Raw genomic sequence first — 27,463 nt, 5'->3', positions numbered from 1 at the left:
TTTACACTAGTTTTATAAAAGATACAAACATCTTCACATTTTAAAAGTTACTCAATGAAAAATGTACTTGTACATTGTAACAGGTGTTCCACTATGGCTGAAAGCAACAATTGTACTTAGTGACTAAAGGATGCTCAATATAGACGAAGTTATGAGAGTAGGTTTTTCCTTTCAACAGTCCACTCTTGCTCACATTCATCCTATTAGTAAGACTAAGTTTTTGTCACAGATATTTTTAGTGAAAGGGACAGGTCACGGGAAATAAAAATTCACGGCAGCCCCTGACCTGTCCCTGACTTTCACTAAAAATATCCCTGACAAAAGGAGTAGGTGGGTTCAGCACCCACTGCTGCAGTGCATGGGAGCTCCGGGGTGTCCCTGCCCCTGGGGCTGGGCTGCTGTGGGGTCCCCTTGCCCAGGGCAGCTGGTAGCTGCAGAGTCCTCCAGCCGCTGGCCGCAGTTGGGCAGGTGTGGGGCGTGCCTGCTGCGGCTGGGCAGGTGCGCGGGGTCCCGCCGGCCAGCCACCGGGGTTGGGTAGCTGCTGAGGGTCCCCCACCAGGTTGGGAACTGGGAGCTGCGAGGGCAGGGCTGGCTGGGAGCTCCAGCCCCAGGGCAGAAACTGTCACAGATTCTGTGACATAATCGTAGCCTTACCTATTAGTAACAGTTAATTTACCTAAAGAGGGTGTGAGCTCAGCAACCAGTTGGTATTCAAGATGATACACCTATTAGTCAAAGGAAAGGTTCTTCTTTCCCTACATTTGGGTAATCAGACCAACGTTTTCAGAATTCTGGAGCCAAATGAGTGAAAGGAGCAGCTTTGGCAATGAGACATCCTTTAATAGAGCTTCTGAAGCCTTTGAGCATTTCTGCCCATAAATGGCACAATACAGTCTTTCAAATATACAGCCAGAGAGAATGTCCCTCTTTTATATACAACAGAAGGTTCAATTCCTTCGTTCTTCATTCCTGGTAGATGGGCTCCTCACAGTCCAACATGAAAGGAACATGCCTTCCATGAACTAGCTTCTTCAGGAGCTTGGCAAAAATGGAGAATGTATCATCCAATGAAAACCATTCACTTCCTTACAGAATTAACTGCTGCTTTTATTCTGTCCAAATTAAGTCTTTCCATGACTAGTTTAAGGCCAATTAAAAACAGGTTTTTTTTCCCCCAAGTCTTTCCTTTGCAGTGTCTCTTGTTGTTTTATTGCAAACATCACATATGAATAAGTTTCTCTCTCGAACTCTCTGTCTCTAACGATGGCTGGATTTTTGTGGTGTCTTGTCGTGGTAATCCATACAGGTATATAGAAATACAAACAAGGAGAGCACCGAGAGCAAAGGTTACAGCTGGAAGGAAACAAGACATTGTTTAAACACTCAGCTCCAAATGAAAACAAAAAGATAAAACTTTCGTAGGGGAGACAACTGAGAAAGTTACACTCTACTATTCCAACATCCTCCTTAATTACAACTCTAAGGGAGACGTGAGCGGTCATCCTAATAATTTGTAAAATTAGTATCATGTTTTGACAGTGAAAATTGATCATTTACCAGCCCCCAAAACGTCATAGCATTTCAGTCAATCATAGTGTGAAGGTCAGAGGAGAAAGTCCGAAACAGACATCCTACAGTTCTGTATTTGTTCTTCCTTAATGACTGCTGGATTCTACTCCTTCAATGCGGTCAAACCAAACTCATGGTTGGCCTCTAATCAAAAAATATTCTGTAACTGGAATTGTAATCTAATAGAGTGTTAGCACATTTTGCTTTTCCAAATCTATACTGATTTTTGAGTACTATTAGTAAAGCTGAGGTTCTGTCACAGAAGTTAGATCAGCCAGTGCATTTTCTAGTGTTTTGTCCAGTCTAGTTTTAAAAATGACAGTCAAGCGTCCACCACTCATCCTGGGGCACTGTTCCACAGCCCATTAGAGCTAACTCTTGGGAAGCTTTTCACTTTATGCAAAGTTCCCTTGCAAGTTTCACCTCATTAAGTCATACCACCCCTCACATTGTGAAGTTCTTTCACCATTGCCCTCTGCCTCTTTCTGCTGGGCAAATGTCATGTTAGACAGAATTCTGACTGCAGTGAAGGATGCAGTGTAGTTGGAGCTGTGTTGGTCACAGGACATTAGAGAGAGAAGGTGGGTGAGGATCGTATCTTTCATTGGACCAGCTTCTGTTGGTGAGAGAGAAGTTTTCGAGCCATACAGAGCTGACCTGAAGAAGAGCTCTGTGTAGCTCGAAAGCTTGTCTCTCACCAACAGAAGCTCATCCAATAAAAGATATTACCTTGTCTCTGCAGTGAAGGATATAAGATATGTCCTTAAACCACTACGCTGGGGTTTGCCTGATGCACACATGCTGGTCATGGCACTTGTAAACAGGAGGGTAACAGTTATTACAGCACTCTATAGAACAACTACTGTGGACTTGGCATTGCTATTTAAACTGCAGCAAGGGAGGTCTAGGTTGGACATTAGGAAAAAGTTCCTAACTGTCAGGGTGGTTAAACACTGGAATAAATTGCCTAGGGAGGTTGTGGAATCTCCATCTCTGGAGATATTTAAGAGTAGGTTAGATAAATGTCTATCAGGGATGGTCTAGACAGTATTTGGTCCTGCCATGCGGGCAGGGGACTGGACTCGATGACCTCTCGAGGTCCCTTCCAGTCCTAGAATCTATGAATCTATGAATTTCATAAATAATTGAGACGTTAACATAGGACTGGCTCAGAGTTAGTGAACGCTGCATGAAAATATTGTAGCAGTTCCTTTATTAGCTACTGTCATCAACTCAGAACATCTGCCAGAGATACAGGAATACTAATTTTTCCATTAGCCACAGGATCGGAAACTGACACAACGGAGCGACTTAAAATGAAAGAGTTCCAGCCTCTGGTGAATATGAAAATGAAAGGTTTTGATATTCAGCCTGTTTCAGTAGCAAGTGGGGGATGGGAGAGCACATCTGAATCCCCTCCAAGAACACAACGCATAGTATTCCTGGGACTCGTAGGACGGTAGTATCCAGCAAATATGATGCTACAACACAGCTTGAGCTGTCACTAGCCAATGTCAGTCCCAAAAATTACATGCCAAGGTAAAAAAGACAAAGAAGAAAACCCCACAGTAGACTGTAAAGTATTACAACATGCACTGTAACCAGTCTACTCAGGAGGATGAAACAAACATTAGCCAAAAGCAACTTACTGATCTGTAAACCAAACAGCATCACTGATGCAACAGTGGAAAGAACAATGGCGGCTGCTGCAGAAAATCCTTTCATAATGTTGTCTGTGTATTTAACAACAACAGAAGTGTAGAGGCCTCCAACACTGGCAAGCACTGGGAAGCAAATAAGACATTCTTATTATTAAAATCTTGGTGTAAAAATAATTTGTTTAGCCCTGTAATGGTGTATAGATTGTTTGTACTATGATCTGATCTTGCTAACTTGTAATTTAAAAAACCACACACAGCAAAATAGATAGTCTAACTGGCATCTAGCAGAAAGGACATGACTAGAATTATTATGGATGTTCTATTCATTAATTAATGTTGTGCTGAAAAAGCAGTTCTTTGATTTTATAAGGAAATTTAAATGTTTCCTCTCCAAACTCACTCACTTAAGGGCTCCTGGTCTTGACTGAATTTGAGTGTTTTGAATCAACATGACAGGGCACCAGAATTGAAAGATACTTACAGATGACAAACCCGACATAATATGTGTAGCCATAGAAAAATCCTTTCTCGAGAACTTGAGCTCCTTCTGACAAGTAAACACCAACTAAAGTCACCACAATCCCAGACAAGTACATCTGAATGTTCCTCACCCACAGGGAAGTATCTGAACTCTTTAATACCTTTTCAAAATAGACTCCTGAAAAGAGAGATTTCAATAAAGGTGAAGGCAAAAATCACTCAAAGGTTTGTAGCTATACAGAGGTTTAAGGCCTGAAGGGACCATTATGTCATCTTCTAGATGACCACCTGTCTATCACGAACCATTACATTTCATCTATTATCAGTATATTGATCCCAGTAACTTGCTTGGCTAAAAGCATATCTTCAGAAAGGCATCCAGTCTTGATTTGATGACATCAAGAAATGGAGAATCTACCACTTCCCTGGGTTTTTTGTTTCAACAGCTAATCACCCTTACTGAAAAAAAAAAATTGTGTCCCAATTCTAATTTGAATTTGTCGGGCCTTAGTTTCTAGCCATTGGTTCTTGTTCTGCCTTTCCCTGCTCGATTTAAGAGCCCTTTAGTACCCACTATTGTCTCCCCGTGAAGGCACTTACAAACTGTAATCAAGTCACCTCAATCTTCTTTCAGCTAAGGTAAACAGATTGAGACACTTAACGAGCTCACCATAAAGCATTTACTCCAGCCCTTGAATAATTGTTGTGGCTCTCTTCTGCACCCTCTCCATTACTGAACATCCTTTTTAAAATGTAGACCCCAAAATTGTACTCCAGTGCTGTATACAGAGGTAAAAATCACCTCACTACTCCCGTCTGTAGTGGATACAACTATCACACTGGGAGCTTGTGTTGAGTTACCTGTCCACTATGACCCCTAAATCTTTTTCAGTGCCACTGCTTTCCAGCATACAGTCCCCTATTCTGTAGGTCTGGCCTGCATTCCTCGATCCTAGATGTATAATTTGCATTTGGCTGTATTCAAGTGCATTTTGTTTTAGTGGGCCCAGTTTACCAAGCAATCCAGATCACGCTGTGTGACTGCCCAGTCCTCATCATTTACCACTACCCCAATCTTTATTATCTGCAATTTTTTTAATTACTTCCAGACCACTGCTGAAAATGTTGAATAGCATCCCTGCAGAATCCCCCTAGAAACACCCCAATTCAATGATGAGCCCCATTGACAACTACTTTGAAGTATGTTAGTTAGCCAGGTCTTAATCCCTTTAACTTGTGCTTTGATATTGTATAATGCTACTTTTTGAATGAGAATGTTGAGTGGTTCTAACCATTTTGTAAGGCGTTTGATTTAGTATTACATCTATGCAGTTACCTTTATTCCACCAAACTGGTAACCTCATCAATAAATTAAATCCGTTTGACAAGATCAGTTTTCCATAAACCATGTTAACTGGCATCCTTTAATTCTTTATTAACTTAATCCCCTATCAGCTTTCCCATAATTATGACTAGGGTTGATGGCAGGCTAACCAGCCTATGTTCACCCCACATGCCCTTTTTTGAATACTGGCACAACGGAACTCTTCCAGTCTTGTGCAATTTCCTTTGTATTCCAAGATTTATTGAAAATTATCATCAGTGGGCTGGAGAGCTCCTCAACCAACTTGTTCAAGACTCTTGGGTGCAAGTTATCCAGGTCTGCTCATTTTAAAATGCTTATCCCTAGTACACCTCTATCCCAATATAACACTGTCCTCGGGAGCCAAAAAATCTTACCGCGTTATAACTGAAACCGCGTTATATCGAACTTGCTTTGATCCCCCGGAGCGCGCAGCCGCCCGCGCCCCGCCCCCCCTCCCCCCCGGGAGTGCTGCTTTACCGCATTATATCCAAATTCGTATTATATCGGGTCGTGTTATATCGCGGTAGAGGGGTAGTTGTCGTCTAACATGCTCCTTAGTTACTAATAGTTTAGAAAGTATTTCATCATCCATGATACGAGTACATTATCCTACTGCTTTCCAAATACAGAACAGAAATATTTATTGAACACTTGTGCTTTTGCTGCATTAACAATTTTAGCATCTTCACCTAGTAATGGGCTATACTATTGTTAAGATTTCCTTTACTCATGATATAGTGGACAAAATTTGTTATTGTCCTTACAGCCATGGATTTTTCTGTGTTTAGCTTTCCATATCAATTTTCTTCTAACTTATCCTGACTGCTCTCTCTTTCCCATTTGTCATATATTGTCTTTATTCCTAGTTGCTGCCTTCACATTACCACTGAACCAGGATGGGATGGGTAAATGAAGAGAACTGGGAAGAGGATGAAGTGCTTGTATAACAGAAATTAGGGGCAGAACTTTCACCAGTGCTAGACACCCACAACGCCACCTGAAGTCAATGGGACCTAGAGCTGTTTAGCTTCTCTGAAAATCAGGGCCACACTATTAGTTTACTGATGAAGAATATAATTAGTGTTTAAGACCATCGGAATTTAAAAAAATACAAAAAATATAGCATGTATGTATGAGACATACAGAGGCTACAGAGCAGATTTATAACTGCATGTGTGCAAATACAAAAAATTAAACAAGAAAATTGGACATCATTGCAGAGATGTATTCTGTAAGAGCAGAGCAAAAAAAACAGTCTGTGATTGATCTAGTAGTTGTTGAAGTCACAGTGGTCTCATTGTTCTGCTTTCCACCCACTGAGACATAATTCATTGCAGCCAGTTGGAAAACTAAGTCTGACTCATTTTTTAATCAACTGCTCAACAAGTTGCTTTCAATGTCAACATGACCCATAAATGTTACCATCTCAGAAGAACACAACTGTCTGAGGCTGCTTTCCAGACCAATGATGTAATACTTGAGATTTAGTACAAAACATCTGAATGCACACAAAAAGCACAAACCAACTGGGCAATATTGCTGGGTGTGATGGAGTGGCTAGCACTCAGGAGAAGCTATTCTTGATATAGATCGGAATTCTTAAAAGGTATTCTGTCAATTTACATTGGACAAAACCATTCTTATAGGCCCACTGGATCCCCAGCTGCTATTATCACAATAGCATTAGTTTCCAATAAAGCTTTTTTCCATCTTCATATGGCTAGGAGATTCCACCTGTTTTTCAGATGTGGCCTTTGCTAGACAAGCGCAATGCACTCTATATGGTCAGCCCTGAAACTGAAGCTAATGCAAAATGTATCAGCTAGCTCATTAAGTGGTTACTTTCACTGGCAGTACTTGATACCAATGCACTGGGATCTACAGTGACTGCATATTGGTTTCTGAGTGGCTTTAGATCTGCCCATATCTTTCCCTATGCTACACTGCAATAATTGTGGTCGGGGAGGTACCTCATCCTGGTGCCCTCTTGCTACAGAAGAGAGGGGTCCTCAACTCTGAACCTCCCCCATTCTGGTCCTAAATGGTTTGAATTTGTTGACCTTCAGGGTAGGCTGCCACAGCCCACCTATTTACACAGGCTGCTGGGGAGGGAACAGCATGGCACGGTAATGGCTGGAGTAGGTGGGGAAGGGGATGCTGGCTGGGCTTGATTAAAGCATTTTGGTTTCAAGCTGAGGAACAGCTGCTGAATTTATTTTTTATTTGTATTTTTAACCCTTTGGAGAAGGCTGCTAGAGCCCTAGATAGGCACTTTGGAGGTCTGTATTATAAATGAGGCTGCTTTTGCTAAGATCTTTTTTCAAAAGGATTTTGTTTTCTATGACTATAAGAATAAGCACATGTGACAACCAGAGGAGCCTCACAGGAAGCTTCATGTGGTGAGAACTAGAAGTGGTTGGAAGTGATAACTCTTGGTTCATGACCAATTACACTGGTCTACAATTTTTGAGAAGTCGTCTGCTTCAGAGATAAAATGTGCTATTTATTATGTATTTTGATGTGCTGAATTCAAATATGACAATTAAAACAACTGATTGGCTACTGTTTCTAAGATATTTAAGATTTTACATTTTATGTCTATGTATATTGTGTAGATAGAGTTTTAATCATAAATTGTAAACCTATGTCTTTTCATGTGTTTATGGTTGCTTTACATGATAATATTTCACCTGTCCTGTTTATGTAACGCTTTAAAAATCAGCAAAAGGGTTATATAAATAATAAATAAATAAAATTTATTATGAAACAAAAGGCAAAAAACTATTATGTACATAGTTTAGTCCTATTCAGTGTCTACTCAGCGCTTCTTGGCTTGTCTCTTGTATTCATTAAATGAAGCATCTCTTGTCACTGTCCAGCAATAGTCTGCAAGCATTGATGGGCTCCATTTGCCCCGATAGCGTTTCTCCATTGTTGCAATGTCCTGGTGAAATCGCTCGCCGTGCTCGTCGCTCACTGCTCCGCAGTTCGGTGGAAAAAAATCTAGATGAGAATGCAAAAAATGTATCTTTAGTGACATGTTGCAACCAAGGCTTTTGTATGCCTTGAGGAGGTTTTCCACCAACAACCTGTAGTTGTCTGCCTTGTTGTTTCCGAGAAAATTTATTGCCACTAACTGGAAGGCTTTCCATGCTGTCTTTTCCTTGCCACGCAGTGCATGGTCAAATGCATCATCTCGAAGAAGTTCACGAATCTGAGGACCAACAAAGACACCTTCCTTTATCTTAGCTTCATTTAACCTTGGAAATTTTCTACAGAGGTACTTGAAAGCTGCTTGTGTTTTGTCAATGGCCTTGACAAAGTTCTTCATCAGACGCAGCTTGATGTGTAAGGGTGGTAACAAAATCTTCCTTGATTCAACAAGTGGTGGATGCTGAACACTTTTCCTCCCAGGCTCCAATGACTGTCGGCCAATCTTTCTTGATGTAGTGGGAATCTCTTGCACGACTATCCCATTCACAGAGAAAACAGCAGTACTTTGTGTATCCAGTCTGCAGACCAAGCAAGAGGGCAACAACCTTCAAATCACCACAAAGCTGCCACTGATGTTGGTCATAGTTTATGCACCTCAAAAGTTGTTTCATGTTGTCATACGTTTCCTTCATATGGACTGCATGACCAACTGGAATTGATGGCAAAACATTGCCATTATGCAGTAAAACAGCTTTAAGACTCGTCTTCGATGAATCAATGAACAGTCTCCACTCATCTGGATTGTGAACGATGTTGAGGGCTGCCATCACACCATCGATGTTGTTGCAGGCTACAAGATCACCTTCCATGAAGAAGAATGGGACAAGATCCTTTTGACGGTCATGGAACATAGAAACCCTAACATCACCTGCCAGGAGATTCCACTGCTGTAGTCTGGAGCCCAGCAGCTCTGCCTTACTCTTGGGTAGTTCCAAATCCCTGACAAGGTCATTCAGTTCACCTTGTGTTATGAGGTGTGGTTCAGAGGAGGAGGATGGGAGAAAATGTGGGTCCTGTGACATTGATGGTTCAGGATCAGAAGTTTCATCCTCTTCCTCTTCCTCATCTGACTCAAGTGAGAGTGATTCTGGTGCATCAGGAACCGGCAGTCCTTCTCCGTGGGGTACTGGGCGTATAGCTGATGGAATGTTTGGATAATGCACAGTCCACTTTTTCTTCTTTGACACACCTTTCCCAACTGGAGGCACCATGCAGAAGTAACAATTGCTGGTATGATCTGTTGGCTCTCTCCAAATCATTGGCACTGCAAAAGGCATAGATTTCCTTTTCCAGTTCAACCACTGGCCAAGATTTGTTGCACAAGTGTTGCAGCATATGTGTGGGGCCCACCTCTTGTCCTGATCTCCAATTTTGCAGCCAAAATAAAGGTGATAGGCTTTCTTAACCATAGTGGTTATACTGCGCTTTTGTGATGCAAAAGTCACTTCACCACAAACATAGCAGAAGTTATCTGCACTGTTCACACAAGTACGAGGCATCTCTGCTCACTTTGGCTAAACAGAAATGTGTCCCTTTGCAAAATCAAACACTGACAAATAAGAGAGCAAGACACTGTATGATTTCTAGAGCTGATATAGGGCAATTTGTTCAGCAGAGTGATGTAAGCTTCGTTATGATTGCATCATCCATGACTTCTAGGAATAACATGATGCAATTCATATCATGTATGACGCAATACCAGCTTCAGATTGCATCACTCATTGTTTTGCCTAAAAAGCAAGTACTGTCCAAACCCAGTCATAGATTTATTCATAGATCCAGTCAAAGATGTATTTTAGTCATTTCTGGTTTAAATTGAGATCCCTTCCCTTTATAATTCACTTATCCTCCACCATTCCCAAGTCAAGGGTCGTATATACTGACCCAATAGTATATCTTGAAAACTAGAGCCAATCAACAATTTTAAGCATCATTTTCATTCTCAGTGACCCAGAATTAGTAAAGTTTGACTACATTTATTTCAGAAGCATTTTGGCTGTAGAGCAGTGTTATTCAACTGAAAAAAAAAAAAACACAACAAAAAACAAAAAAACCCTAGTATGATTTGCAACAAATGGTTTACAGCCAGGAAAGCGTTCCTCCTGAACCCTGTAAACAACTTTTTTAATTCTTATGCACTAGAAAACACAACTGCAATTATCCTTTAACCGCAGCTCACTTGTTCCCAGTTCTCTGGCTCCTGCAGTGGTAAAAGGATAAAAGGCAGCAAGAAGGAAAGACTCTATTTTTATAGAATTTCTCCTATGTTTCCTGCTTCTCCTCTGACCATCTAAAATTACACCTGATCCTTCTGCATCACATTGACTTTCAACTGCACCCACAGGACTAGGGAAGGGTTTATTCCAGAGGCGGAACCAGCACAGAAATTGAAATGAGTTCCATTCCACACCTGGAAGAATGTGTGTCTTCTTTTCTAAATCGTAAGGGAGCTTTCACACCAAAGCAAACTTGGAAAAGGAGTTTTTATTTAAAAAACTGTACTAAGCAAGTCACTTTCTAGTTTTCCTTTAGTATGACTGTAGATATTTATATTTGAAGAAAGGCTCTTCCTCTCACAGGTCCGCCCGCCTTTCCTGTCTAAGCCAGCCTTGAACTCAAAACCATGGGTTTGTAACATCACTATATTTTACAATTTAAATATTGTGATGTCACAAATCCAGTGTTACAACCACAGGAAATAGAAGGAATATGTGTGATGAAGTCCTTGCTTAACTCTCAAACAGCCTTGTAAATCAACAAGTACACCTCTACCCCGATATAATGCTGTCCTCGGGAGCAAAAAATCTTACTGCGTTATAGGTGAAACCGTGTTATATCGAACTTGCTTTGATCTCCCAGAGTGCGCAGACCCCCCCCCCCCCCGGAGCGCTGCTTTACCGCGTTATATCCGAATTCGTGTTATATCGGGTCGCATTATATCAGGGTAGAGGTGTATAGTTAAGTAATATAAGAGATAGTGAGATGTTTTAGTTTGCCCCATGATGAAAGGTCCTGGGCTGTTCTTTTAAAACAAACTGCTTACAGAAATGTTTTACCTGCAAATCCTGAACATAATACAGCAATAGCTATAGCGCCAAACCCTAACCATGGATTCTGCTCCATCTGCAACATGAATCATAAACAAAACAGGTAGTAGGTTAGTTGTATCACTAGAGCAATTTACAGTAATTATTTCCAGAAGCCAATTTGTTAAGAACACCACATATTAGCATTTTATTACTACATGAAAATGTGTTAGGTTAGTTACAGTGAGTTACACTTACAGTAAGTAACCGTTTCTTAGCCAGAGCTGCCCTACAGCTTAGCTAGCTCTATTCACCGATGCTTCACTATGGCGTTTGATTTGGCAAGTATATTTTACTAACCTTAGAAGTACTGAGACACATAAGTCAAATTACAAAGGCAAACCACCAGCCCTATCTCTCAGCTTTTCTGTCACATAAGGTTTCTTTATTTCCTCTAATCTTGTAAACTTTTTACACTCACAGAGTTCATCTGCAGATCTTAAAGTACTTTATAGATTAACCCTTAACTCCCTTGTGAGGAAGCATTAGTAGTATGCAGATTGTCATTATATTTTAGTTTACTAGAATGGTTATGGCTAGTCTTTTAATTTGCACGCCTACAGGAAGGCACTTAAGTGACCTTTTCAGAGGGACAGAGCACCTACAGCGATCACGGTAAAGGAAGGCACTTTATCTGCCTAAAGTATGGATTTGGGTACCTAACATTAAGCACACAACTTTAAAGATGCTGGCTTAAGTGACTTGCTCATGGTCACACAAGACGAGACACCAGTAGAACTAAGAATGAAATGCAGCTCTCTGGAAGCAGTTTAGTGGATAGAGCACTGGACTAGGACTAAAGAGACATGTGTTCTATTCCCAGCTCTGCCACTGGCCTGCTAGGTAACTGGGCAAGTCACTTCACCTCTCTGTGCCTCGGTTTCCCCATCTGTAAAATGGGGATGATACTTACCTCCATTTGTAAAGTGCTATGTAAAAGCCAATTATTATTACTGATTCCCAGTTCTTTGATCCAACTGCTAGCGTACACTCAACACCAATTACTGAAAAAAGTGAATTGCTGCAATATTATCTATACTGTTGAATTTACTATAGTGGTAATTTATGCTACTTGTGGCAATCACTTCTCTTCCCAAAAGTACAGGATGTGGCAGAGTAACAAGCCTGTTTGAATCAGTGTGAGGTTATTCACCTTGTGCAGTAACTGAGGTTCTTCAAGATGTGTCCCTCTGTGGGTGCCCCACTCCAGGTGATGGTGGGTCCCTGTGCCTTTGCTCGGAGAATTTTGCAGCACTGCTCATACGGGTCGTGCATGCGCAGTGCCTGCTTCGCATGATGTTGGTGCTTCATCTAGCGCATGCGCGACACAGACTCCTCAGTTCCTTCTCTACCACAGAGTCTGCTTTAAACTCCAAAGTAGAGGGGAGGAGGGTGGGTAGTGGAGCACCCACAGGGGAACACATCTCGAAGAACCTCAGTTACTGCACAAGGTGAGCAACCTTCTCTTCTTTGAGAGAGATGTCCCTGTGAGTGCGCCACTCCAGCTGACTGTAGAGCAGTGACCTCCTAGGATGGCAGGGGCTTCAGAGTTGGTAGAATAATTGCTGATAATACCGCTCAGCCCAGCCGAGTTTTCGCCCTAGGGCCTTGCGTGATTGCATAATGTTTGGCAACGGTGTGTTCGGAGGCCCAAGTGGCGGCTTTGCATATGTCTATAAGTGGAATATTGTTTAGGAATGCTACTAATGCTGATATAGATCTAGCAGAGTGCGTCTTGATCCCCGCGGAAGGTTGTGTGCCTTTTAATTGATAGCACAAGTGAATGCATCCAGATATCCATTTAGAGAGTCTCTACATGGATATGGAAATACCCTTAGAGAGTTCCGGTTTGGTTTGGTTAGTGCTCTAATGTCTAGGGTGTGCATCGTAGCTTTGAACGCATTCTCGTGTGGTTTAGGAAAGAAAGTTGGAAGCTGTATAGGTTGATTAATGTGGAAGGAGAAATTTAGGATGGGTGCGTAATGTGACTTTATCTTTAAAAAAGGTCATGTATGGTGGATCTGCCATGAGCGCCCTGATTTCTCCCACACATCTAGCTGATGCGATTGCTATTAGGAATGCCACTTTCATGGATAGGTGCAGTAGGGAGCAGTTTGCTAAGGGTTCGAACAGTTTCTGAGTGAGGGCCGGTAAGACCAAGTTTAAGTCCCAGGGTTGTGTGGATGGTCTCTCATCCGGATAGATGGTTTGGATGCCCCTGAGGAATCGCTTGGTGATTGGGGGAGCAAAGACTGTAGTGTCGTCGGTGAAAGGCGTTTTGGTGAAAGGCAGTGATAGCCACAAGGTGTACCTTTATTGAGCTGATGGAGAGATCGGATTGTTTTAATTCCAGGACATAGTCTAATATCAATGGAAGAGGTGCAGATGTTACATTGGTTTGTCTGGTGGTGCACCATGCTGTAAATCTCTTCCACTTATGTAGGTGGGTGCGACATGCAGAATGTTTTCTACTGTGGAGTAGCACCCTCTGGACCTGTTCATAGCAACTTAGTTCATCTTTAGAGAATCATAGAGGAGTCATGCCTTCAGATATAGCATCTTTATGTTCAGATGTCACATTTGGCCCTCTTGTTGTGTTAATAGATCTGTCCAGAGAGGGAGTGTGATTGAGGCAGATGCCGACATCTGTGTTATGTATGGATACCACACTTGTCTTGGCCATGTGGGGGCTATTAGCATGACTCTGGCTTTGTTGGTTTGGTTTGTCTCTATTACTCTAGGTAGTACTGGTATTGGTGGAACGCATAGAGAAGGTCTGTGTTCCACCTGGTCAGGAACACATCCCGCATCGATCACTTCCCCAGACCTACTCTGGAGCAGAATTTCAGACATTTGGTGTTGCGGGCAATCGTGAATAAATCTATTTGTGGATGGCCCCATTTTCAGAATACACGTTCCAGTATCACGTTGTTGAATTCCCATTCGTGGTCGTGGGGAAACATCTGCTGAGTTCATCTGCTATGGTGTTCCGGCATCCAGGTAGGTAGGAAGCCGAGATATGAATATTGTGTTGGATGTACCAATTCCAGAGTCTCAAAGCCTTGGTACATAGCGAGTGTGGTTGGGCTCCCCCTTGCTTGTTTATGTAAAACATACAAGTGATGTTGTCGGTCATTACTCTTATGTTTTGGTTTCTTATGAACGGTAGGAAGTGGACGCAAGCATTGCAGATGGCACGAAGGTCTAGCAGGTTTATGTGTAGCCTTGTCACAGGCGTGGACCATAACCCCTGAACTGTGCGATGGTGCATGTGTGCTCCCCACCCAATGAGGGAGCTATCCGTTGTGATCATGTGTGATGAAGGATCTTGTGTAAATGGGATTCCCAAGTACAGGTTGTGTGGTTGAGTCTACCAGGTTAGTGAGTCCTTGACCTTGGGCATTGTTAATCGTCTGTATACCCTGTGTTTGTTTCGTCTGTAGATGGGTGCTAGCCATCCTTGCAAGCAAAGCATGTGCAAGCGTGCGTGTCTGACCACAAACGTGCATGCTGCCATGTGGCCCAACAGTTGTAAGCATGTGTGGTCTGTGACCTGTGGGCTGTTCCAAGCTGTGAATATGAGTGTCTTTATCATGTTGAATCTGTCTCATGGAAGTGAAGCCTTCGCCACCACCAAGTCGAGGTAAGCGCCGATGAATTTTAACTGTTGAGCTGGTTCTATTGTTGATATCTTTTTATTTATTTGTAGGCTGAGACTCTGGAAGCAATCCATCATCGTTTGGGTAGAGCGAATGGCATCTGATTGAGTATGAGACAGTCATCCAGGTAAGGAAATATTATTATTCCTTGTTTTCTCAGATGTGCCATTACTGCCGCGAGGATCTTTGAGAAAACGTGAGGTGCTGTTGACAGGCCGAAAAGTAAAATCTTATATTGATAGTGGTCTGTGTCCAAAGTAAATCTCAGAAAACGCCTGTGGGCAGGGTGTATCGTAACATTAAAATAAGCATCCTGCTGTCAAGGGCTGAAAACCAGTCCCCCTGCTCCAGCACTGGTATTGTTGTTAAGGTGACCATCTTGAACTGCTGCTTTCTCACGAACTTGTTGAGTCACTTGAGATCGAGGACAGGTTGCCATCCCCATTTTTCTTTTGTGTTTAAAAAATAGTGGGAGTAAAATCCCTTCCCCCATGTTGTGCAGGAATAGTCTCCACTGCCCCTAATTGGAGGAGATGATCTACCTCTTGGCATAGCAAATGTTCGTGAGGGGGTCCCTGAAGAGGGACGGGGAGGGGAGGTGGGTGTGAGAGTATACATAGGAAAGGAATGGTATAAGCCCATTTGGATGATTTCTAAGGCCCATTTGTCCATGGTGATGGCAGCCCATTTCAGGTAGAATGAGAGCAAACTGTCTCCAAATATACGGATGGATGGTGTAAGTGCTGGAATGTGGGAGAGGTCATCCAGACCCTCAACCGAGCCTTCAGATTTGTTTATTAGAGGCAGTAGGTTGAGATGCCGTTAGTGGTGGAGGGAGTCGTCATTGTGATCTCTGTCTGTCGTTGTTGGTGGTGTTGGTGTTTGTAAGGCCTCTGGTGTTTCTGTGTGTATGTTGGGTATCTATTCCTCTGATATGGTTGATACCTATATTGTCTCCTTCTTGTAGCATGTGTATGAATGCCAAGGGTCCGGAGAATGGCCCGCGAGTCCTTCATAGTGTGCAGTACCTCAGTGATTTTGGCTGCAAACAATTTTTCTCCGTTGAAGGGGAGATCTTCGACTGTATTTTGTATCTCCCGTGGTAATGCTGAGGAGTTAAACCACCAGGCTCGTTGCATGACCACAGCTGTAGCGACGGACCTGACGGCCATGTCAGCAGCATCTAGTGAGGCCTGTAGAGCCGCGCGTGCAATCATCTGTTCTTCAGAGACCAGAGATTTAAATTGTTGCCTCTTTTCCTCTGGGATCTTAATAAAGTCCATAAATTTGCCATAGTTCCTGTGGTTGTATTTGGCAAGCAGTGCCGTGTAATTTGCCACTCTGAAGAGAAGCGTGGATGAAGAATATACTTTGCGGCCGAATAGGTCCAACCTCTTATTCTCGTTATTGAAGGGGGTGGATCGAAAGTGCTGTTTGCCTTTGGTTGGCCACTTCCACTACCAGCGAGTTGGGTGCTGGGTGTATGAATAGAAATTCCAATCCCTTCGAGGGAACATAATATTTTCAGTCCAACCTTTTGCAGGTAGGAAGTATGGTGGCTGGAGTTTGCCACACAGTATTGGCGGGTTCCATGATAGCCCCACTGATTGGCAATGCTATCTTGGAGAAGGAAGATGTCCGTAAAATATCTGTTAGCTCATGTTGAGTTTCCGACACTTCCTCCAGAGCAATTTTGAGCTCATTGGCCACTCTTTTGAGTAAGTCTTGGATATGGGTAAAGTCATAATAGCCTCATCCGGTGAGGAGGATGAATTGTTCTTGCTGGCGAGGTGTCGGGAGCAGTGTCCTCTTCCTACTTTGCCATGGGTTCATCCCCTGTCTTGGTCACTACAGTCTCTGAAGGTGGAGGTGGGGATCTGGCATCTTCCCTACATGGGCTGTGGCGCCTGCTGTAGTATCATTTGTAAGACCCCCAGGGATTCCAATATGGCCAATGACCAGGATAGGGCATGGGTGGTGCCATCCATGGGTGGCCATACCACGGTGGCATGTTGTGAGCATATGAGGGTCATGGTCACAGGGTCCAGTAGCCACAGGTGTCCTGATTGGGGAGGAATGGTGAGGGGAGAATACCCCTTCAACCTCCTCATCTTCATCGCTCAAGAACTGTGACGCTATCAAAGATAAATGTTGGCGTGGTACCGATGGCCCCGGTGAGACATCAGTGCCTAGGAGAGGGGACTCCGGAGTCCAGGAGACCAACAAATTCTTGTGGTGCCAAGAGCCTCGGTGCCAGAGGGCCAGGAGCCGATTGCATCGGGGGTACGGTGTGCTGAGCCGATGCAGTTTGTTTGGGCACCATTGCGCTAGCAGCATTGGGCTGTGGCATGATGATAGGAGTGGTTGCCGGTGCTGTCTCCTTTGGAGCTGCCGACGGTGCCTTGGTGGAGGCAGGCAGCTTAGAGCCGTTAGCTTGGCACCAGTGCGCTGGGTTCCGCCGGTGGCCACCATGCAGACGGTACTGGAGGTGTCTGGAGTATGCCCGGCGGTGCAGCCGGCACCAATGAGAGCGATTTGGTTGGCGACTGTTTTGCGTTCGTCTGCTCTCTATCAGGTGAAGAGGATGGCCGGAGGGTTTTTTTTGCAGGTTTTTTGGCCTTCGGGGACCTTGGTGGTGAGGAGACCGGTGACTTATGATAGGAAGACAGTTCCTGCCCCGTGTCGGAGGCTGGTCTTAAGGACTTCTCCATCAAGATGAGTTTAAGTCTCAGGTCTCTATCTCTTCATGCCCTAACCTTCAGTTTGTTACAGTGGGCACATTTCTGAGGAATGTGAGTTTCCCCCAGTCAACAGACGCATTGAGTATGTCCATCTGACACAGGCATCTCCTCTCTGCATGTCGTGCATTTTTTAAATCCTGGTGAACCATGCATCTTCCTAACCTAATAGTAACTGTACTAAAGGATGGAAAAATAAAACTTTTTTTTTAAATAGGAGACGTAACTAATAACTGAAACTTAACTTGTCTAAACTATCCTAACTCACTAATTTATCTAAACTTATCTATTTGAAATGAAGGTTTTCAATGGGATTGCTCCATCACAGGCCGGGGACAGTTGAGAAGGACTGAGGAGTCCAGGTCGCGCGTGGGCTAGCTGAAGCACCAACATCACACAAGCCAGGCATCGCATGTGTGTGACCCATGCGGACACTGCTGCAAAACTCTCAGAACAAAGGCGCAGGGATGCACCATCAGCTGGAGTGGAGCATCCACAAGGACATCTCTCGAAGAAGAAAGCAGTGGTCCCCAAAATTTCTCTCTCTTGTGCTCTCCCTTGCCCTTGTTCATCCCCCAATCCACCCGCAGGCCACGGTTGGGAGCCAGGGCTGGGAACAGGGCCACGGTCAGGGCCAGGGGCCGAGGCTGGGATAGGAGTGGTTCTGGGGCCACAGCCAGCCAGAAGCTAGGGCCAACGCTGGGGCCGCAGTTGGGGGCAGGGCGACGGCTGTAGTCAGGGGCGGGGCTGGGTGCATAGCTGCAGCCAGGAGCTGGGTGTGGAGCCACAGTTGGGAGCCAGGGACGGAGCAGAGCTGGGGGCAGAACAGGGCTGGGTGGCCACCACGCCCCTCCCCCAAACATTCTTCCGCACCCCCCTACGAGGGCGCACTCCATAGTTTGGGGACCACTGAATTTGAACTAGACAATCAAACTAACATTTTACATTGGGAAATTATTACAAATATTCCACAGTCACCATACAGCGAGTGAAATAGGTAGGTGGAGAAGCTCTAGGCAGCCTGCTGTTTCTGCTAAAGTGTCCAGAGAAGGTATCCAAGTGATAAGGCTTACCTGTACTTTTGTAACCTGAGCAGGTTTCCACTGAACAAGTGTGACTCCACCACACAACATAAAGACTGAGAACCACTGCAATTTACTGAGGGAACGGTTTAACATTAAGACCGTACATAAGGCTGTGCATGGGATCTTCAACTGATATGTCACCTAAAAAAGGGAAAACGGCAAATAGCATATGGTTACATGAACGCCATCAAAACCACAACCGATAGAATACTGAACTCCACTATAAACTGACATCAGCATATAGTATTTCATACTCAGAGATATTAATTCCCTGCCTCATTCTGGGCTAAATTTCATTTGCAATTACAACCATGTGCATCTGGAATGACTCCATGGCAGTTAATGGGTTTACTTTTTATTTACACTGGTGTAACAGCATAACTTGGCTTTTAGTGCTCAGGCTGGATAGTGTACCATGAGTGAGGCAGAGGTGCATTCATGCAATAGTGAGAAAAAAAAGTCAAAGAATTTGACTTTTATAGAGGGGAGGGATAGCTCAATGGTTTGAGCATTGGTCTGCTAAACCCAGGGTTGTGAGTTCAATCCTTGAGGGGGTCTCTTAGGGATCTGGGGCAAAATCAGTACTTGGTCCTGCTAGTGAAGGCAGGGGGCTGGACTCGATGACCTTTCAAGGTCCCTTCCAGTTCTAGGAGATAGGATATCTCAATTTAGTTATTTACTACAGTGATTTTTTTGAAATGTGGGTTAACAGCTTGCAATTGTACTGTGTGCTACCTCCCTCTTCACCTCTGTTTTAATAAGTTATTTAAACATAAATACTGCACCCCTTCTTCATTCACTTCACATCATCCAATTTAGGCACCGAAAGAGGCTAGGATCCTGTAGAAACAACAGTATGTTTTTGTGTAATTAAAGTATATTAACATATTTACAAAGAGATAAGCTTAAAATTGGTATTTCCTGACTTTCAAGTACTTTACTTTGCAACCTTTGAATTTTCTTACTGTATTTTCATATCGAATATTAGTGATGTGCATATTTGTCTTATGGGTCAGAGCTATGGTTGATTATGAAGTTCATATGGTGAATTTTTACATATCAATATTGTGATTAACACATGTGATTAACACATGGTAAGGATAGTAGAATATTTTATACGAGTTATTTCAAAATATTTTAATTTTTAAGTTTTTGGATGGGGGGTTATTTCTGTTCTTATGTAATTTGCATAAGAGTTATATTAATAAATGGAGTTATTTTAACAATAAGATAGGTTTGTGAGGGGAATTCACTTACAACAAAGGTTTAATCTCATTCCCTCCACTATTAAATCTAAATACATGGTTTCAAAGTTTAATAGTAACAAACATAATTAGGGTTATACTTTTCAACCTAAACTACACATGAATTATTCCCTTCTATAAAGGTTCTTATAACACCCTCATCATCCCAGTATTTAAGCACCTTCCACCAATGTGCTAAGTGACATAGCACTGAACAAAACTTGGTTCTAACTGAACACAAAAACATAGAAGATGGCAAGACTGTTTTAGGGACTTACCAAAATTCATGCCTTATTCATATGCACTGTGAATTACAGATTGTATTACTTGATGTGATGAGCTCCAGATTTCACTTCTTATGTGCATTTAGCAAGTGTGTGGTAATCAGCTTTTTAAAGTGTGGCTACACACAATGCCACATGATGCCAATAATAAATCACTGTTTACAAGAGATGGGATTTCCCCTCCCCCCCCCCCATTACTAATGCAACCACCAATTTTCACACAAATGTGTAAATCTCTGTTCAGTAAACCTACAAAGATTCCTGTCATTGCATTTTCTTACATCACATACCAGGCCCCCATCCTCTTATTTAAATACCTCCTAAAAACTTGTCTTTTCTTTAAGACACTCAATCATAAGAAAAAAAATAGATTTCCTGGTGAAAGATAAATACAGCATCTCCTGCCTCTGGGCCTCCCAGTGCATTTTGTCTTTCGGTGTCTGTCCTGTTGTGCATCTTTTAATGAGCACTTTTCAGTGCTTAAATAATAATAATTAAAAAATTCTAAGGTGTTACAAGGCATTAAAGCAGACAAAACTACAACCTAAAAATGAGTAAAAATAGGGATTCTGTGTTTTGGTTCCTAACCATAATAATGCCAGTTACCTGGTAGACTGCTGCATCCAAATTGCTAAGAGCCAAGAAAGCCATGTTGTTTTGGACCGCATACACCACAGATGGAACACTTAATTTTAGCAATTCCTTAGGGCTGCCTAATACATTTTCTCTTAAAGATGTCATCAACCTACCCAGGCTTCCAGTTTCTCTGCAAAATAAAAGGTTTTGGCACAATGATATTTGATGACTCATTTACAGTGAGATGCCTGAACAGAGTTCTTTGGAAGGTCTTTAAAAACATGCTTTTAATAAACAGTTGGGATCTTCGATTAATTAAAAAAATTACACTGAAAATCAATTTGGTTCCCTGCAAGTACAAACCATAAGGGCCAGGAGCAGATTTTCGAATGATAAAGGTCAGACGCATTAACACATGAATTCTCAGCAACAGGTTGGCCCTACAGAGAGTTTCAATAACATTAGTTGCTCAACCCATTGTTTAGAATGCGAAGTATTCACACAGAAAGACAAAAAGTTACTCTTTCTTGCTACTAATATTGGACTCATCTCCAATTTCTTTTGTGATTTTCCAAATCCCCTGCAGCCTCTGGGTGAGATTCTGGGTTGTGCCTTTAAGAGGTTCAGCACAGAACTCTCAGCCCAGGGGAAGGAGGGGCTACTGTGGCTTTAACCTACCCTTGCACTCTTCTGATTCTGAGTTGTCCCACTTCTGGTGTAACTTACAAAGTGAATTAAGATAAACCAAATTAAGGCCACTTTAATTCTGAATAAAAGTGTCCACACGGGGTTTAGTGCTGTTTAATTAATCTGCTTTAAATTTACATTTAAATTAATTCAGATTAACCTTCCTAGACAAGCCCTTAATCAGACCTGGAGAGCACCTCTTCCCTCCTGTACCTGTACTCTGCCTCTCCAAATACTACTATGGGCAAGCAGTGTTCTAGGCAGAGCTGTGGTGCCAAAGGCACAGAAATGGATGCGGCAGCTCAGCACCACGCAGCAAGTTTATACTGTGGCACAAAACATTACACGAGCATCTAATGTAATAGGAGGTTTCTTGGTATTATTCCTCAAACAGCACAGCACATTGCCTGGCACTGTATGATCCAGACCAGGAAGAAGATTTCTGTTTCAAAAGAATTATCTACGTTAACTATACTCTGTTTATAGTAAAGTTTAACTGTTACAATAAATGTGGAAAAATACCACAGAAGCCTGACCTTTAATACGATGGTATCCCGCAATATATCACACATTTTGTTTGTTAAAGGCAGGCTGTTAAATAAGTAAAAAAAAAAAATGGATAGAACTGCACCTACCTTTGTTCAATTCTAATACAGTACTGTACTATTACAAAATAATGTACTTAAGCATGAATGATCAGGTCCAAAGGATAGTATATTGCTTGGCTGGTCACTCAAAGTTAAATTATAGCAGTAATATGATGAACCAAAATTAGACAGTGGTTGTATTTCAGCAAAGTTACTGATGTAAATGATTAAACAAATCATCCCACTTAAAGGCAGGATCTCTTGTGAGTACCAACCACTTCACTACAGGAAAAAAAAAATTGCAGTTTGCTTTATAATTTAGGAGAAATCTTACCCCTCCCTCCCCCCAAATGACCTCACATGCCAGGATTTTGTGTTAAGAGGAAGGGAGCACAACATACATTATAGCTGACCATACTTTCTTTCATAGTTAGAAGACAGTTCAGTTTTCTTTAGCTGACTCCATTTAGTTCTGTTTCATTGAATAGGTGTTTTCTAGTTTATATACATGCAGCCAGAAGCTGAAATAGTTACTATTTATACACAGAAAAAATAAACTGAACTGAAATACTGGGTAAGTGTAATGGACAGACTACTGAAACGTAATTAACAATTTAACAAGACACATGCCAAACTGTCATTTTGCTTATTACGTTTCCCCTTTCCTCCATCTGTTCCATCCAGATTGTATTAAAGAGTAGGAATTTCTCTTAATCTTACTGTGAGGTGCCTGAGAAATTTTTCGTGATGGGGGAGTATGGCAGCAGGAGCCTGGTGGTTAAACAACAGAGTTTTTGTGTACTTCTGACATTTGGCATGGAATTTCAGTAATGAAAAATAAATGATGCCCCTTTAAACACCACTCCTACTCTCGTTTTGGAGAACAGGAGCAATTGTTTTGATTATTCACAATCAATATTTGATTATATTTGAATATTACGGTCTCAGATATGCAGCCCTTCTGTGAGACTTCTTATTTGAGTTGGGCAGGAGAAAATAAAAAAACAAAAATATTCTGAAGTAGACTTTGTAATTTAAAGTTAAATTAGACAATGCGGGCACACCTAGATAGATTTAAACCCACAAAAAGTGTAAAAATTAAAGGTTAATAAAGAAACTTCATCCTTCACTCACAATACTGGCACAAGGAGTACAAAGATCTCACAACAGATCTTAATCACACATTCTCATATGTGCCTTGGTTTTGCAGTAAGTAAATAAAGTGCTTTAACTCTAATTCAACATCCTTGATGCTTAATATTTAACTTGGAAACTTATTCTGTGTTTTTCATGGGACTGGATATGTGAGAGATATAAATGATAATCAAGCTTGCAATATGTATGTATTTACTTGTTCAAAATATGTAATCCCAAATAAAACTAGAATGCAAGTCAGTTTGGCTTTTTGAGTCCCCACTCTAAGAAGCTATAAGCCATGTAGGAATCTGAACAAATTACTAATTCAGAATTTAGTGGCCAGGAGTACGCCAGGTTCATTTTATTCCCATAATTATAGGCAAAGTAAATAATTACACAGCTTAAACTACAAGTAGTCTCCATTTCAAAAGGCAGTCATTTATTCAAAGCTTAAAATAACATTTGATACTTGAACATACAATGCCGAAAATGTAAACAGCAGGGAACTACAGCAAGTGTACTTAATTACATAAATTCGATTTTGGAACAGAACCCTGGTTTATCTTATTTGGTGTCCTGTACTTTAACTGTGATCAGCACTGGCTGCTTCAGACAAAGGCACAAAATGCACACCTTGCACCAAGGCAGCAGATTGCTTTCTGAATCCATTGGGTGATCAGGTTATACACTGAAGCATCAGCATTAATAAACATTATAAATTTTAATTCAAGCTAGTATTACTGCAGATACTACACACGTTTATTAAAAAAAAAAACTTTTGCTGGATCTTTTAAATTAACAGAAACTGAAATGTAAGCAAATCTCAGTTATCTTGAGATAACACTGAGTTTATATACCAACTGCATTTCTTTTGCACACTAAAGAGGTTGCAAAGATTTGGGGGCTTTGGTGGTAATCAGCTGAACATGAACCCCTAATGTGACACTGTGGCGAAAAGAGCTAATGCGATCCTGGGATGCATTAACAGGAATCTCAAGGAGTAGAGGGGTTATTTTATCTCTGTATTTGGCACTGGTGCGACTGCTGCTTGAATACTGTACCTGGTTCTGGTGCCCACAAATCAAGAACAATGTTGATAAATTGGAGAAGGTTCAGAGAAGAGCCACAAGAATGATTAAAGGATTAGAAAACATGCCTTATAGTCATAGACTCAAGAAGCTCAATCTATTTAATTTAACAAAGAGAATGTTAAGGGGTGACTTGATTACAATCTACATGGGGAATAAATATTTAATAATGGGACTCTTCAATCTAGCAGAGAAAAATATAACACAACCCACTGGGTAGAAGTTGACGCTAGACAAATTTATAATGGAAATAAGGTGTAAATTTTTAACAGTGAAAGTAATTAACCACTGGAACAAATTCCCCAGGGTAATGGTGGATTCTCCATCACTCATGATTTTTAAATCAAGATTAAATATTTTTGTAAAAGCTATGCTCTAGGAATTATTTTCGGAAAGTTCTGTGGCCTGTGTTATGCGGGAGGTCAAATTAGATGAACATCAGGGTCTCTTTTGAGCTTGGAACCTAGATGTTACAGGAAGAAGGGAAGAAACTGCAATGACCGACCACCTTCCCCACACACTCAGCTTTTTTGTACCTGGCGCTGATCTGAAGGTTAGACTGCAGAGGCTCTTAAAATTCCCATAATCCTTCAGTGTGGATTTAACCGTTACATCTTTCACCCCTAGTAGAAATATTAAGATTTTTGTGGAATTACTCTGAAGAATGTTATTAGTGGGAATACTAGATTTTTACACATACACACTTCTGGAAAAAGCCACGCCCTCATCTATGCTGAACTCTGATGACTCAGTATTTTGCATCTAATCCATTTTGAACCTACTCCAAAGCACATAAATTTAAAAAAATGCAAATGGACACACCTGCATATTGTGAGGTTTACAGAAGTGATTTAGAAAAAAGTTCACAAGCTCTGACATGTTTTAAACTGATCCTTTCATGGCATTATTTTACAATGCCTCTCCTGCCCAGCTTCACAAGTAAGGCATATAAAAAGAGAACTAGCTGAGACTCTCAAGTCCGTGTGTGTGTAAACATATCTGCATGTGTGTGTGTGAAGACGAGTGAGAATGCAGTTCCAGTAGTGGTTAGCACTCATACTTACTTGGCCAAAATACCCACACTTAGGAATAACTTGATAACTTCTGTGATGCACACAGCTGTGGTTGCAAAGTAGAGTTCTGTTTCTGCTATTCTCGTGTACCGTAAAGCTACAGTGTACGTTGCGGCCACCAGGGTCATCACCGTCAAGCAGTACAATTTAAACAGTAAACTGACATTCTCTGAAAGAAAAAATATAACTCCGTAAGGAACATGAAACAGACAAAGAGCAACATGCTAGTATACTTACAGCAACTCAGTATGTTCCTCATTCTAAACTAAGAACACAACCAAGCATTGTAAAGCAGTAGCGCAGTCTCAAGTGCACTGTAGTAGCACACAGTAGTTCCACTACAATTCCATTGCAGTAGCTAAGAATTCTAAATTGGAACCTCAAAGATTCTGTCTGAGAAAGGAATGTCAAGCTATGTTTGATTTCAAGGGGGTTCCTTTACCAAAGAACGCCACTGTTCTAAAAAGAGTATAATCATACACTGGTATTTACCTATGCAGTAATCTATATTTCACTTTTATCTTCTTGTCTCTATAACTTGTGCACGACCACTTGCTGTGAGCTATAACTAATTCTCTGCATACTGAGGAGAAAGTTGACCAGACTCTCAGAGTAGCAACAGCAAAAGGCTCTGCACAAAGTGGCAAAAATGGCACGTTTAAGATGTACTAAAAATTGAGATGGGAGCGGAAAAGAAGAGAAGAGAAAATAAACAACAGACAATAGGATCAATCCAGGAAAGTCAGTTATAAATGGAAGCTTCTTTCCCAACCCTCTCATATACTGTTCTGGTGATAGTACAAAAGGAGGGGTTCCATCACTATAGTAATGGGACAGGAAGTAAATAGAACATCTATATACTAAGATTCCAGGATTGTCACTCTGTCCGTGTCACTCTAAAGCCTAGAACATCCATAGAGTAAGTGTGAAGTCATTGAAACAGCTACAAGCATGAATTAGAGCTGTTTTTGTTCAAAATATCATCAGGTTCAATCATCAGTGGGCCTCGTGAGAACCAGATGCAATGCTGTAGTACAAAGGTTTTGTGGTGGCGAGAATGTGACAGTTGAACAGAGAAGGTGGGAATAATGGTTATGTGGGGTAACAAAGAGGTGGTCCATGCCTTCACTTGGGGGCAGCTCTGTGCACAAACTGGGCAACATGTACAAACAGCAACATAGTACACTATAACACAGTGTACAGAAACAAAAGCCTCCAGTTTTGACTTTTTTTTTCCTATGCACCTGACTTTACGAATTACTCCTGTGAGACTGTACAGACCTTCTAGTATATGAAACAAATTACTGGAGTAGGCAAGAATATAAATGAGTTTAGAAGACATGCTTTTTGCTTTGTGTCTGACTACCAATGTGTCCCTTGTTCTAGCCAAATCAGAATCTTGAGCTTCTGCAGAAAATAGTATCCACGGTGCTAGGTAAATGAGTAGAAGCAAGTATTTATTGGCAGGCAGAAGCAGCCAAGGCTCTGCTGTGGGGGTTGCCACATGCACCACAGCGTGGGTGCCAAGAGTAATATAGAAGGCTTTCCTTGGTAGACACTAACTACACTATAGGACCAATTGCCAGTGTGGCAGGATGAGGTCAGGAACATGGCCAAAATGCAGGATAGCTCTCATAACGAAAGACACAAGGTGCCACAAGTACTCCTGTTCTTTTTGCGGATACAGACTAACATGGCTGCTACTCTGAAACCTGTCGAAATGACACTGAACGTGATTTCCTTGTTTGTGGAATAGCATCCCTAAACTACAATCAGAACACCTCTGCAAGAGGGATTTGTAAATTAACTCCCATGCAGGCTGGTCAAACAGGTTCCTGAGCTACACACAGAATGGCTTTTCTATTTTAAACATTATTTGGCGACAGCATGGAGAGAGAGTTTTAAAATTTTAAATCCAAAGGATATGCCTTACCAGATTAAAACAGTTTTAAAATATGTCAAATTTTGGATCTAAACACCTAATTGTATCCCTTACATATGAAGTACATGCAAAGTCCTGTGTTTATACTACATCGTAATAATGCAGCACACAACTCTAAAAATATAATTTCTAAAGCTGTCTGATCAAACAAGCCAATACTAATTCTTTTCTAATGGTTATTATAAAGATGTGAGACAGCACTTTGTT

At 41.7% G+C, this 27,463-nt stretch overlaps 1 protein-coding gene across 1 annotated transcript in view; it reads right to left on the bottom strand.

The window, feature by feature from the left end:
- Positions 1-819: 819 nt before the first annotated feature.
- Positions 820-27,463, bottom strand: part of SLC35A1 (solute carrier family 35 member A1) — a 29,670-nt gene continuing 3,026 nt past the window's right edge. The window contains exons 2-8 of the mRNA XM_005299697.4: positions 25,306-25,483; positions 20,773-20,932; positions 18,627-18,779; positions 11,127-11,193; positions 3,712-3,888; positions 3,219-3,353; positions 820-1,353 (exon numbers count right to left, since the gene is read on the bottom strand). Of these exons, the coding sequence (XP_005299754.1) occupies positions 1,220-1,353; positions 3,219-3,353; positions 3,712-3,888; positions 11,127-11,193; positions 18,627-18,779; positions 20,773-20,932; positions 25,306-25,483 (1,004 nt within the window). The 3' untranslated portion in view covers positions 820-1,219. The remainder of the gene's footprint in view (positions 1,354-3,218; positions 3,354-3,711; positions 3,889-11,126; positions 11,194-18,626; positions 18,780-20,772; positions 20,933-25,305; positions 25,484-27,463) is intronic.

The sequence above is a fragment of the Chrysemys picta genome, chromosome 3 (assembly GCF_011386835.1).
Source record: "Chrysemys picta bellii isolate R12L10 chromosome 3, ASM1138683v2, whole genome shotgun sequence".
NCBI classification, from domain to species: domain Eukaryota; kingdom Metazoa; phylum Chordata; order Testudines; family Emydidae; genus Chrysemys; species Chrysemys picta.
Note: the sequence above shows the minus strand (reverse complement) of the source record. Positions and strands in the feature narration are given on the sequence as shown.